The following is a 14789-nucleotide window of genomic DNA, read 5'->3' on the forward strand; positions in this document are numbered from 1 at the left end:
GGAGAAAAAATGAGACTGAAATGGTACTGAATGAGAAAAAGATGATATTTACCAAGGTACAAGATCAAAATCATTTTGTGATTTCTGAAGATAATCTTTTATTACTTCCCAGCCTAGTTCTATTTTCCTTCTTTTGCAAGGTGTACTGTAATCTCTAGATTCTCTTTGTGAAGTAGTGTAAGACTGAGAAATCTCCAAGGATCTGGTATCTTCATTAAAAACCTATAAAATAAAAATAAACCTACATTTCCCACTGCTATTATTTTTAATATTTCATATGGGAAAAAATTCTTTTCAAACAAAAATACAGGGAACTAAAAGCAAGAATAATTAAGTTATGGGAATATATAAAAATGATAACAGTAAGAAACAAACATTTTGCACAACAGTAATGACATTTTTAGAAAATGTAATATATTAGTGATTAGGTATTTCTGGATACATTTACTACAAGCATCAAGAAATCAAGCATCAAATCATCAAGTAAAGCAAAAACTTATTTTCAAAGGAATTATAAACTTACCATTAATAAAATATTTGACAAAGTGAAATAAAAACGTCACATGTTAACCATATCTCTAGGAAAAAAGTTTTACTAATGAAATATTAGGTCACCAACTAATGAATGCATACACAAAACAGTATTCCCAATACAATTAAATATTATTCAGGCATAAAAAGGAATGAAGTACTGATTCATGATATGAAATGCTAAGGGAGGGAAGCCAGACACAAAAGACCACATATCGTACACGATTCATTTTCTACGGAATGCCCAAAACAGGCAAAGCACAGACACTGGAAGTAGATTATGGTTGGTTCCCAGAGTCTAAGATAAATTAAGGAGTGGAGGGCTGGGGTTGTGGCTCAGCGGTATAGCGCTTCCTAGCACGTGTGAGGCCCTGGGTTGGATCCTCAGCACCACATAATAAATAAATAAATAAATAAACTTTAAAAAACAACAACAACAAGAATTGGAACCAAATGCTAACAGGTATGAGGTTTCTTTTTGGGGGGGTGATGAAAATATTCTGGAACAAAATAGTGGTCATGACTTTGTAACACTAAAATTACTAATGACCACTGAAACACACACATTAAAACTGACCTTTATGCTAAGTGAATTCTAATTTAACAACAAACGAAAAATTGGGAATAGGGCCATGTTATTTCCTATAGATAATCTTTTAAAAATGGAAGCCAGGTGTAGTGACGCATGCCTGTAATACCAGTAGCTCAGGAGGCTGAAGCAGGTGGATGGCGAGTTCAAATCCAGATTCAGCAAAAGCAATGCACTAAGCAACTCAGAGAGACTCTGTCTCTAAATAAAATACAAAATAGGGCTGGGGATGTGGCCCATTGGTCAAGTGCCCCTGAGTTTAATCCCCAGTACCCCTCCAAAAAAGGGAAATTCCATTATTAGTTTTAATGGTTTTATTAAACCCATATGTGCAAGAGTTATCTTAGAAGAGTAATTCCAAAAATGTATACATACATTACATATACATTCATACATTTCATACATGAAATAAAGATATTGTGTCCAACTAAAACTAAATGTACATATACATTTACATTTGTACACTGAATATACACTTATGTTACATAAACATTACATATACATATATGTACATTTTGAAGGAAATGATTATATGTACAGAGTAATTTTATAGGCTTTTTATGATAGCACAGGGTTTAAAAAAAACCATCAAGGGACTGGGGCTGGGGCTCAGCAGTAGAGTGCTCGTCTAGTATGTGCAAGGCACTGGGTTCGCTCCTCAGCACCACATAAAAATAAATAGAATAAAGGTTTGTGTCCAACTAAAACTAAAAAAAAAAAAAAAAAAAAAAAAAAAAAATTAAAAAAAAAAAACATCAAAAGGAAAATAAACAGGAAATTTCAAAATATGACAAGATTTACTATACCTGGTGACAAACATCTGCCATTAATTCAATCAAATTTTCCTTGACAGCAATATTACGAGATCCGGAAGAATATTTTCCTCTACTTCCTATTTGATTTATCTCATTCACTAGAAGTTCATATAAGTTATATAAAATACTTCGCCATTTTATTGATTCATAAGCACCTATAACACAAACATTAAAACGTAATTTACATACTCTATTTGCACTACCATCCCCCACCACATTATCCACTGTTAAGTTTCATCAAACATTAGAAGACAACTGGTCCAATCTTCTATTCAGTACTAATACCTTCTCTGACAATATCCTTGACATGTTGTTCTACTTCCTAACAGCATACATTCTACCTTCAGTCAACGGTATTGAAGTTTCTTCCATTTTCTGATCCACCTTTTAAAATGTATTCTCCCCCCATCCCAAATCCAAATACAACTAATGTTTCCTCTTTTACATAAGGACTTATGTGTTTCTTTTTTCCTAAAATATTACCAGTTTCTTCAACCAATACATAAACGACATGTTATCCCTTTGGGGTGGTTATTCTCAACATCTCAGTCATGTTTTCCAAGAAACATGTAAACTTATGTCTCTCTTACAATGGTGACGATGGAGTCAACAGGGTCTAGTAAATGTAATATTCCAACTGTGTTCTGACCAATATGGGGAACAAAAGGGCTATTATTTCCCACAAACAAGAAACCATAAAATTTATCAATGTAGTCTGAAACTACATTAGCTTTTATAGCAGTCTCATTACCCTAGCAATTTACAAATCACCCTAAAAAATGCAGTTAACTAAAACCCTAAACATATACTAACATTTCCTAATAAGCCTGATCATCATACTGGTGACAGCTAGGTAAAAGAGACAAAACTTGGGCTGGGGTTGTGACTCAGTGGTAGAGCACTCGCCTCGCACACCCAAGACCCTGGGTTCGATCCTCAGCACCACATAAAAATAAATAAGTGAAATAAAGATATTGTGTCCAACTACAACTAAAAAATAAATATTAAAAAAAGAGGCAAAACTATGAAAAATCACCATTCTTTTAACTTCAGGTGGTTCCATATTCTAAACATATATCTAAATACACATACTAGAAAAGCCCATGAAATGCATACAGCTAGTCTAATAAAGAGTGGCTATAATAATTTCCCTCCTTTGGGGCTATTAATACCCAATGTGACATGCCACCTTAATAAACTCATATATTGGCCATGATGAATTAATCCAAAGGCTACTATAAACCCAAAGGCAATCACAGATGGGACATAAGTGAGCTCACTCAGTTCCAGTTCCACCAGATGAAATTCTGATCTACTGAAGAGAATCACACCATCTGAGCAATACTCTCTTGGTAGAAGATAAATGCAAAAGAAACCAGGGAGGACAGTGATGCATTTCTAACTCGTTACTGTGAAAGTAGTATGTACATAACTTCCTTGGAAAATGAATAATCTGACTGGCTGCTTTCACTGTTTATCTTCTAATAAAAGCAATACGTGAGCCGGGTGTGGTGGTGCACACCTGCATTTCCAGCAGTTGAGGAGGCAGAGGCAGGAAGATCTCAAGATCAAGGCCAGACTGGGAAACTTAAACCCTATCTTAAAATAAAAAAGAAAGATGGAGATATAGCTCAGTGGTAAAGCACCCCTGGTTCAATCCTAGGTGCCACAAAAAAAGCAATATATGAGTAAGATCCTGCTTTTCTAAATTCTGTGCTACCTCTTAGTACCTAAGTACTATTGCATAATCAGCTCCTAAGACAAAATAGGAAAGGTTTTGTTTGTATTCCTCATAATATCCAACATTGTATTGAACAAATGGAAAGGCATGATATAAGTTGTTACTACTGATTCAAATTCTAAAAATGTATCTGACATTCTAAAGGTTAATCACATTATCAAGCAGAGAAATCCAGAGGAAGATCAAATCCTCCTACAGAATACTGATGTCATACTTAAGCCTCTATGTTTTAATGAGGAATTAAATTCAAAACAGTAAAAATTGCCTTTATACCTTTTTCCTGGATTTTGGCTCCTTTTGGATGATGGATATAAATTTGCAGTTGAAATAATTCAATAATTACTTCTTTTAAGGAATCATTAGATCTATGTTGAGTCCAAACATAAAGTAAGGTAGGCAAAATTTCATCTCCTAATTCACATACTTGAATTCGGAAGTTGACAGCCAAGGATTTGAGGAAGATAATAAGGGCTGCTAAGATATGACCAAGACCTGCAGAACTCTTTTCTTGTCTGTGTCAGAAAACAAAAAAATTCAACTTGGTAAAATGGGAGAAAAAACTACATATACTAAAAATAGTTATAAAGCTTCAAGTTTAAAAAAAATCTAATTCTAATTTTGAAACAATAGTTTTAGATTCAAAACTGATGAGAAAGCCAGGCACAGTGGCATGTACCTGTAGTTCCAGCTACTTGGGAGGCTGAGGTGAAATTATCAGTTGAGTCCACAAGTTTAAGACCAATATAACAAAATGCATTAAAAAAAAAAAAATCACAGAAGCATTACACAATACAATAACAAAAACTGGTTCTTATTCAGTGCTAAATGATCACTTCTGTTAGATCTCTCTGCTGCTGAAACTGCCTAAAATATACAAAGTGATCTGTAATAGTTACCATTTATAAAACATTTCACATTATAAACTGGATAATAGCATACAAATGTATATTAAAACTTCCAAAATATATGTTTACTTTATTCTCAATATACTACATCTATCATCAAAACGGAAAAGATAAAATTATTTGGAGGATATTTAACTTTACTAGATTCATTATTCTAACAGGACAGATATCCCACTTAATATCATTTAATGTTCCACATACTGAGTTAAATTCAGTGAGTGTTCGCTCTGAGTCTTCAGGAATCTACTGATTTTGTTACAATGGGTCAATGCATTATTTAAAAGATAGTGTTTTACCTTCCCACCAACAAAGCATGAGAGTTTTCTTTTCTCAAAACCCCTGCCATAATTTTTTAATATTTTTGCATGTTTAAAAACAGCTCTTTTGCTGGGCGCGGTAGAGCATACCTTCAATCCAAGCAGCTCGGGAGACTGAGGCAGGAGCATCGGGAGTTCAAAGCAAGCCTCAGTAATAGGGAAGCCCTATGCAACTCAGTGAGACCCTGTCTCTAAACAAAATACAAAACTGGGCTGCGGATGTGGCTCAGTGGTTGAGTGCCCCTGAGTTCAATCCCCCATATCCAAAAAAAATAATAGAATAAAAAAATACAAATAGGTCTTCTAAAGGAGATGAAATGTTCTCTTGCAGTGGTTTTGACTTGCATTTTCCCAAGAGCTGATGAGGCTGAGCATCTCTCATTAATATGCTGGCCTCTGAATTTCTTCTTTTGAGTATTCAATTCAAATCCTTTGCCCAGTTTTTTGTATTTTTGTTGAGTTTTTAAGTGTTTTTTATATTCTAGATATTAATCCTTTGTCAAATGAAAAGTTTGCAAAAAAAAAAAAAAAGTTTTTCCTTTCTATTATGAGAGTAGGAAAGATGGTAGAATGAGATGGACATCATTACCCTAGGTACACGTATGACTGTACGATATACAACCAGACAATTGAAACGTTGCTTTCCATTTCTGTACAATGAATTGAAATGCATTTTGCTGTCATATACAATTAAGCTAAACAGATAAAAAATACATAACTTTTTTAAAAAAAGTTTTCCCTTTCTTTAGGTTGTCTCTTCATATTGTTGATTGTTGGACAGAGTCTTCTTAGTTAACATAGCCCTCTTTTGTCTATTTCCGCTTTTGGGATGTACTCAAAAAATTGTAAATCTGTTTGCTTTACCAATGTTTCCCTTATGTTTCCCTCTGATCCACTCTGAGTTTATTTTTGAACAGGTAAAAAATGAATCTAGTTTCTTACATGTACCGAAATATCACACAGTAACCTAAGAATACGTATGAGTAAAAAAAAAATTTAATGTATAAGGAAATGGAAATGTTAACTACCCAGATTTGATCATTATATACTGCATATATGTATTAAATTATCACATTATACTCCACAAATTTATAGAATCAAAATAATCATTTTTAAAAGGCAGTAGTTTTATTTACTATATTTAAAATAAGACACACACACAAATTTAAAAAGCCAACACAAAAAGAAATTAAATTACCTTGCATACTGAACAGCCTTGGAGAAAGAATCTAAAAATTTAGAATTTAATCCATCAGTTTGTGAACAGCATCCTTTGGTAACAGCATGAATTATTCTAGCCACTAAAACTCTATTAATTTCTTGGGAAGGTTTGAGGTACAGCCTGAAGTACACAGAGAATAATTCTAAAACAAAAACAAAACACATTATTTATTTATTTATACACACACACACACACACACACACACACACATGAATGATACTACCATTATTATTTTTATTTTTCAATACTGAGGATCAAACCTAGGGGTGCTTTATCACTGTGCTACACATCTCTAGTCCTTTTTATTTTTTATTGACAGGGTCTCACTAAGTTGTTGAGGTTAGACTCAAACTGGAGAGTCTCCTGCCTCACCTTCCTGAGTCACTGGGATTGCAAGTACACCACCACACCTGGAACCGATTATTTCCAAAAAAAAAAAAAAAAAAAAAATCAAAGCAAATATGTTAAATGTCACAATTCAATAGAAATATCTCATAATCTAACATAAGGAAAACAATTAAAAATTGTTCTCATTTATATTCAACAGTCTAAAAGTATTCAATCAATATTTAGTGTAAAAGCACTAGTTTAAGAGACAGACTTCAGATAAGTTACCTAACTTCTCTAAGCCCATGTTCCTTGATCTATGCATAAAGCACATTTGACAAAGTACACACTCCACAGTTTTGGTTTTATATTAATGCTGTTTGATTAATAATATATGCAAATAATTCATGAACTATGAAGGTTTATATTTTAATCTATTTATAACCTATTAAACAACATGGCATTTTCATGGATGCTGACAAATGACATGAGATTCTTTTTGGAAGGAGGAGAATTAACTGGGCACAAGGCATTCTTGATCAAAGAAAAAAGAGTTTATGCCTCATAAAATGACAGCAATCTTTTTCTTTCTGCTTCAGATTCCCAGTCCCAAAAACAACATGAAGAGGAACATTTGACACAAGTGAAAACAGTAGGCTGAGAGAAATCCTGGCCTTTTATAAATGATTGGGCTGCAAGAAAATCTGTCGTTTTCTGAGAAACCCAATAAATATCTTTTATTGGGTTGCAGTGTTGGCTTTTCCTTTTTCACACACTCATACATTCCTGGTGGGACTGCAAATTGGTGCAGCCAATATGGAAAGCAGTATAGAAATTCCTTGGAAAACAGGGAATGCAACCACCATCGGACCCAGCTATCCCACTCCTTGGTCTATACACAAAGGACTTAAAAACAGCATACAATAAGGACACAGCCACATCAATGTTTATAGTAGCACAATTCACAATAGCTAAACTGTGGAACCAAACTAGATGCCCTTCAGTAGATGAATGGATAAAGAAAATGTGGTGTATATAAACACAATGGAATATTATCAGCAATAAAAGAGAATAAAATCATGGCATTTGCAGGTAAATGGATGGAGCTGGAGAAGATAATGTTAAATGAAGTTAGCCAATCCCATAAAACCAAATGCCGAATGTTTTCTCTAATATAAGGGAGGCTAATTCATAGTGGGGTTGAGAGGGGGAGCATGGGAGGAATGGAGGAACTTTAGATGGGGCAAAGTAGAGGGAGGGGAAGGGAGCGGGGATGGGGTTAGGAAAGATGGTAGAATGAGATGGACATCATTACCCTAAGTACATGCATGAAGACAGGAATGGTGTGAATATACTTTGTATACAATCAGAGATATGAATAATTGTGCTCTGTGTGTCATATGAATTGTAATGCAGTCTGCTATCATATATAACAAATTAGAATAAAAAAGAAAAAAAATGTTGCCAAAACCAGGCGCAGTGACATAAGCTTGTAATCCCAGCAACTCGGGAGGCTGAGGCAGGAGGATCTTGAGATCAAAGCCAGCCTCAACAAAAGCAATGTGCTAAGCAACTCAATGAGACCCTGTCTCTAAATAAAATACAAAAAATAATAATAATAAAATAGGGTCTAGGATGTGGCTCAGTGGTAAGTGCCGTTGGGTTCAATCCCAGGTACCCAAAAACAAAACAAAAGTTGCCGAATCATCACTGATCCAGAAGCTGCACTGAGCTCGCTGGTGCTTAAAAAGCATCTCTATGCCTCTAGTGGCCTAGGACAGCTGAGGCAGGAGCCCTGTTTGGGACAAGCATGCAGGCATTGTGATTGACAGACACAGACACACAGAAAAAAACAAACATGACCACAATATCCCAAAAAGCATATATACTCTACTTAGGCTGGGCCTGAAGGAACCTGAGTAAAACAGGTGGGGTGTGGACCTTACCCAGGGGGGATTCAACTGGAAGACAAAGGTGAGTCCCACTCACTTCTCCTTTGTGTCTGGCAGCACTCATGTGACCAGCTAAAGCTGGGCAGAAGTCTGAGCAATTGAGTGTGAACACACTCATGGACTAACCCTGCGATGACTGTGCTTGTGAGCAGCAGTGAGTGGAGGACTGGCTCCCCGTGTTCCAGATTGATTTCTAAGGCTTCTGAGAACCAGACCAGCATAAGAGGCCAGCTACTGTCTAGCCCTAGGGGCAGGGTGATCTACTCTCTCCAAGGCAGGCACTGTCTAAGAAAGCCCCTGAGGCCTGATTAGATAATAGCCCTACCTTTGGCAACTCCCTTCTCAGAACTCCACAGAAGCTTTACATTGGGAGTACACCAAACTGGTCCAAAAGGACAAAATATCAACTGACAGTTTGTCATAACCCATCCCACTTTATACAGGTGAGAAAGGAAGCTGGAATCTTATATCAAATGGCCTCCATCTTAGAGTGGTCCAACTGGCAACTCAGAGAGCAATACAAAAACAGGAAGGGGTTAATACTCTCACTCCCTGCTTTGTTAGTACATAACTCAGGAAGAATTGGAAGAATTGGAAAAAAAAAAAAATGTTGGACAGAGACCTCCCAATCTGGTCAACTATTTTGACTACTTCAGGGGAGATGGTTCCTTCATTATTAAGATTTGGGGTTTTTAAAATTCTTATTTTGAAATCTTATACTCCAATAAAATAGAAGACATTAAAGGCATCAACAAATTTCTTAAGTCATATGATTTGCCCAGATTGAGTCAGGAAGATATACACAATTTAAACAGATGAATATCAAGTGAGGAAATAGAAAAAATCATCAAAAGCTTACCAACCAAGAAAAGCCCAGAACAGGATGGATATACAGTCGAGTTCTACCTTTAAAGAAGAACTAACACCAATACTCTTCAATTTATTTCAGGAAATAGAAAAAGAGGCAGCACTTCCAACTCATTCTATGAGGCCAATAACATCCTGATTCCAAAAATAGGCAAAGACACATCAACGAAAGAAAACTTCAGACTAATATATCTAATGAACATAGATGCAAAAATTCTCAATAAAATTCTGGCAAATTGAATACAAAAACAGATCAAAAAGATTGTGCACCATGATCAAGTGGGATTCATCCCAGGGATGCAAGGTTGGCTGAACATATGGAAATCAATAAATGTAATTCATCACATCAATAGACTTAAACATAAGAATCATATGATCATCTCAATAGATGCAGAAAAAGCATTTGATAAAATACAGTACCCCTTTATGTTACAAACACTAGAAAAACTAGGGGTAACAGGAACGTATCTCAACATTGTAAAGGCTATCTACGCTTAGCCTCAGGCCAACATAATTCTAAATGGAGAAAAATTGAAGGCATTCCCTCTAAAAACTGGAACAAGACAGGGATGCCCTCTTTCACCAATTCTATTCAACATAGTTCTTGAAACACTGGCCAGAGCAATTAGACAGATGAAAGAAATCAAAGGGATATGTATAGGAAAAGAAGAACTTAAATTAGCACTATTTGCTGGCAATATGATTCTATACCTAGAAGACCCAAAAAACTCCATGAGAAAACTGCTACAACTAGTAAATAAATTCAGCAAAGTAGGAGGATATAAAATCAACACCCATAAATCAAAGGCATTTCTGTATGTCAGTGACAAAGCCTCTGAGAAGGAAATGAGGAAAACTACCCCATTCACAATAACCTCAAAAAAAATAAGATACTTGGGAATCAACTTAACGAAAAAGGTGAAAGATCTATTCAATGAAAACTACAGAACCCTAAAGAAAAAAATCAAAGAAGACCTTAGAAGATGAAAAGATCTACCTTGCTCCTGGATAGGCAGAATTAATATTATCATACTAATGACCATACTACCAAAAACACTACACAGATTTAATGCAATTCTGATCAAAATTCCAATGTCATTCCTCATAGAAATAGAAAAGGCAATCATAAACTTCATCTGGAAAAAGAAGAGACCCAGAATAGTTAAAGCAATCCTTAGCAGGAAGAGTAAAGCAGGTGGCATCACTATACCAGACCTTAAACTATACTACAAAGGAATAGTAATAGTTTAAGCATGGTATTGGCACCAAAACAGACTGGTAGACCAATGGTACAGAATAGAGGACACAGAGACTAACCCACAAAATTACAACTATCTTATATTAGACAAAGGTGCCAAAAATATGCACTGGAGAAAAGATAGCCTCTTCAACAAATGGTGCTGGGAAACTTGGAAATCCATATGCAACAAAATGAAATAAAACCCATCTCTCTCACCATACACAAACTTAACTCAAAATGGGTCAAGCACCTAGGAATTAAACCAGAGACTCTGCATCTAATAGAAGAAAAAGTAGGCCCTAATCTTCATCATGTGGGATTAGGCCCCAACTTCCTTAATAAGACTCTGATACTGCAAGAATTAAAACCAAGAATCAATAAATGGGATGGATTCAAACTAAAAAGTTTCTTCTCAACAAAAGAAACAATCTGTGAGGTGAAAGAGAGCCTACATCCTGGGAGCAAATTTTTACCCCTCACACATCAGATACAGCACTAATCTCTAGCGTAGATAAAGAACTCAAAAAACTAAGCACCGAAAAAACTAATAACCCAATCAACAAATGGGCCAAGGACCTGAACAGACACTGCTCATAAGAGAATATACAATCAAATCAACAAATATATGAAAAAACACTCATCATGTCTAGCAATCAGAGAAACGCAAATCAAAACTACTCTAAGATATCATCTCACTCTAATCAAAATGGCAGCTATTATGAAGACAAACAACAATTAGTGTTGGTGAGGATGTGGGGAAAAAGGTACACTCATACTTTGCTGGTGGGACTGCAAATTGGTGCAGCCAATTTGGAAAGCAGTATGGAGATTCCTTGTAAAACTGGGAATGGAACCACCATTTCACACAGGTATCCCTCTCCTCGGACTATACCCAAAGGACTTAAAAACAACACACTATAGTGACACAGCCATATCAATGTTTATAGCAGCACAATTCACAACAGCTAAACTGTGGAGCCAACCTAGATGTCCTTCAGTGGATGAATGGATGAAAAAAAAATGTGGCATATATACACAATGGAATTTTATACAGCAATAAAATAGAATAAAATCATGGCATTTTCAGGTAAATAGATGAAGTTAGAAAAGATAATGCTCAGTGAAGTTAGCCAATCCCCAAAAAACAAATGCCAAATGTTTTCTCTGATATAAGGAGGCTGACTCATAGTGGGGTAAAGAGGGGGAACATGGGACGAGTAGATGAATTCTAGATAGGGATGAGGGGAGGGAGGGAAAGAGAGGAGGTAGGGGATTAGCAAGGATGGTGGAATGTGATGGACATCACTATCCAAAGAACATGTATGAAGACTTAAATTGGGTGTCAACCTACTTATACACAAACAGAGATATGAAAAATTGTGGTATGTATGTGTAATAAGAATTGTAATGCAAAAAAGAAAAAAAAAAACAAGTACATGTTTTGCCCTCTCTCCCAATACTTTGCTTCTATTTTTTCCTTCCTTCTGTATAAACATCACCTGCTACATCTCTTCTACATTCTCTCCATTCACTTTTTGAACTTTTAAACTGTCTTCTAACTTTCTAACACATTTTCTTTTCCTTAATAAACTGTATTTTTGAGAACTAATTGGCTTATATAAATCCTGTCCCCACCATTAATGCTAATACAGTCACTGCTGCTGTGCAAGATATAGTTGGCACCTACTCTTCAATTTAAAGCCAGATCTAGTTCAGGGTTATTATTTTTACTATTGACAACTGCTGAACCGACCATTCCTGAATACTGGTCTGAATTAATGTTGGAGATATTAGGAACTGGGTATTTACTTTAATGCTGTGTATTATTTGCAACGGTTGTTACTATTGTTTATTTCTCCTCCTTCTGTGAGGTCCTTTGAAACTACAGGGACAATAAATGTTCACAGTTTAGAGTCTACAGCTGAACAAAGCATTCTCTGACCTTACTCCAATGCAAAGAAGTGGGGAGACAAAAGCCCCAAACCAACAACAAGGACACAAAAAGTACAATCAAAGAGGGAACTCAGGTCCCACCTCTTGGGCATGTACTCCTACATCAAAAACAGAGAAGTCCCAAAACAAATAAGATAATTACACACAAAAAGACACACACAAAAGGAGGGAGTAGGAAATCCATCTCACTTGATGTTCAAGTCCAAGATCTCAAGGCAAACAACACCCCACCTCCCCAAATCCACAATCAGCCAATAAAGGATCCCATGGATAGTGAGGTGGATGAAAGCCCAGAAAAAGAGTATAAAAAACTGATTATTAAAATGTTCAATTAACTATAAGAAAATCTAAAGAAGGAATTAAAAGAGCAATGACAGGAGATTAAAAGACCATTTTAATAAAGAAATAGTAATAGTGAGGAGACCAGCGGCTCAGGAGGCTGAGGCAAGAGGATGACAAGTTCAAAGCCAGCTTCAATGACTAAGTAGGCCCTAAGCAATTCAGCAAGACCCTGTCTCAACATAAAATATAAAAAAAGGTTGAAGATGTGGCTCAGTTGTTGAGCACACCTAGGTTCAATTCCCGGTACAAAAAAAAAAAAAAAAAAATAGAAGAAACCAATAACTCCTAGAAAAGAAAGACAGACACAACCAATCAAATTAAAAATTCACTTGAAGGCATCAGTAACAAATAAGAATGCATTGATAAAAAAAACCTCAGCCCTAGAAGACAGAACTTCAGGTCTGGAACAGGCTATATGATCTTAAGTACACAGAAGGCAGTAAAGGGAAAAAATTATGGCACATGATCAGAATATACAAGAACTCTGCAAGAACATTAAATGACCAAACCTAAGAATTATTGGGATAGAAGAGAACATGGAGATACAAACTAAAGGTATAAAGAACATTTATATCGTAATGTTCACAGAATCAATGCAATAAAAAGTTGGTTCTTTGAAAAGATTTTGTTTAGCCAAACTAAACAAAAGAACAAAAGATATGCAGACAAAAGAAACAGTGAGAAGATACAAATCACTATGATCAGAGATGAAAAGAAGATATCACCACAGACCGTTCTGAAATCCAGAGGATTATCAGAACATTTTTAGAAAATTTATACTCCTAGTTTATTAACTTAAAAATCTTGAAGACAATGATAAATTTCTAGATGCATACAACCTGCACAAATTCAATCAGGAAGATACAGAAAATCTAAACAAACCAATATCAAGTAACAAAATTGAAACAGCAATTAAAGCCTTCCAAAAAAGAAACGTCCAAGACCTGACAGATTCTCAGCTGCGTTCTACCAAACTATTATAGAAGAACCACCACTAATTTTTCTCAAATTATTCCTTGAAACTGAAAAGGAGGGAACACTCCCAAATAAATTTTATGAAATGGGTATAACCATGATTCCAAAGCTGACAAAGACATATCAAGGAAAGAAAACTATGGACCAATACCCCTGATGAATATAGATGCAAAAATCCTTAATAAAATTAGCAAATGCATTAAAAAAAAAAAAAAACACATCAAAAAGGGGGGAAAAAAGATAATACATCATGATCAAGTAGTTTCATTCCAGGGATACAAGGTTGGTTCAACATAATAATGTAATTCACCACTTAATGAATTAAGACAAAAATCACATGATCATCTCAATAGATGCAGAAAAGGTCTTTTGATAAAATCCAGCAACCATTCATATAAAATACATTGGAGAAGCTAGGGAGGGATAAAAGGAACTTTACCTCAACACTGTAAAGGTCATCTATGACAAACCCAAATCCAACATCATAGTAAATGAGAAAAACTAAGAACATTTCCTCTAAGATCAGGAACAAGACAAGACTGTCCATTCTCACCACTCTTATTCAATACAGTCCTTGAAACATTAGCCAAAGTGATGAGGCAAGAAAAAGAAATCAAAGGCATACAAATAGAAAAGAAGTTGTTAAACTATCTCTGTTAGCCAATGATATGATCCTATATCTAGAAAACCCAAAAACACTCTACCAGAGCCTTTAAATGAATTTAGCAAAGTAGCAGGATACAAGATCAACACCCATAAATCAATAGCCTAACTATACTCCAACAGTGATTCAGCTAAGGAAGAAATCAGAAAAACCATCCCCTTCACAAACAAACAAATACTTAGGAATTAATCTAACTAAGGAGGTATATGTGATCCACAGCGAAAATTATAAAACATTGAAGAAGGAAAACAAACTGAAAACGACCTTAGAAGATGGAAAGACATCCCATATTCTCAAACAGGCAGCATCAATATTGTCAAAATAGCCATACTATCAAAAGCAACATACA

The 14789-nt window shown here is 35.4% G+C and overlaps 1 protein-coding gene across 5 annotated transcripts in view; it reads right to left on the minus strand.

Annotated features, from left to right (window-relative positions):
• Window positions 1-14789, minus strand: part of Atm (ATM serine/threonine kinase) — a 154059-nt gene that overhangs the window by 125179 nt on the left and 14091 nt on the right. For all 5 annotated transcript variants that reach the window (XM_058586520.1, XM_046466355.2, XM_046466346.2 and 2 more), the window contains exons 6-9: window positions 6097-6262; window positions 3950-4188; window positions 1927-2090; window positions 53-222 (exon numbers count right to left, since the gene is read on the minus strand). In XM_058586520.1, coding sequence (XP_058442503.1) covers window positions 53-222; window positions 1927-2090; window positions 3950-4188; window positions 6097-6262 — 739 coding nt within the window. The remainder of the gene's footprint in view (window positions 1-52; window positions 223-1926; window positions 2091-3949; window positions 4189-6096; window positions 6263-14789) is intronic.

Source organism: Marmota monax, unplaced genomic scaffold (genome assembly GCF_021218885.2).
Source record: "Marmota monax isolate L192 unplaced genomic scaffold, Marmota_monax_Labrador192_F-V1.1 WCK01_AAM20220418_F8-fsc00045, whole genome shotgun sequence".
NCBI lineage: Eukaryota > Metazoa > Chordata > Mammalia > Rodentia > Sciuridae > Marmota > Marmota monax.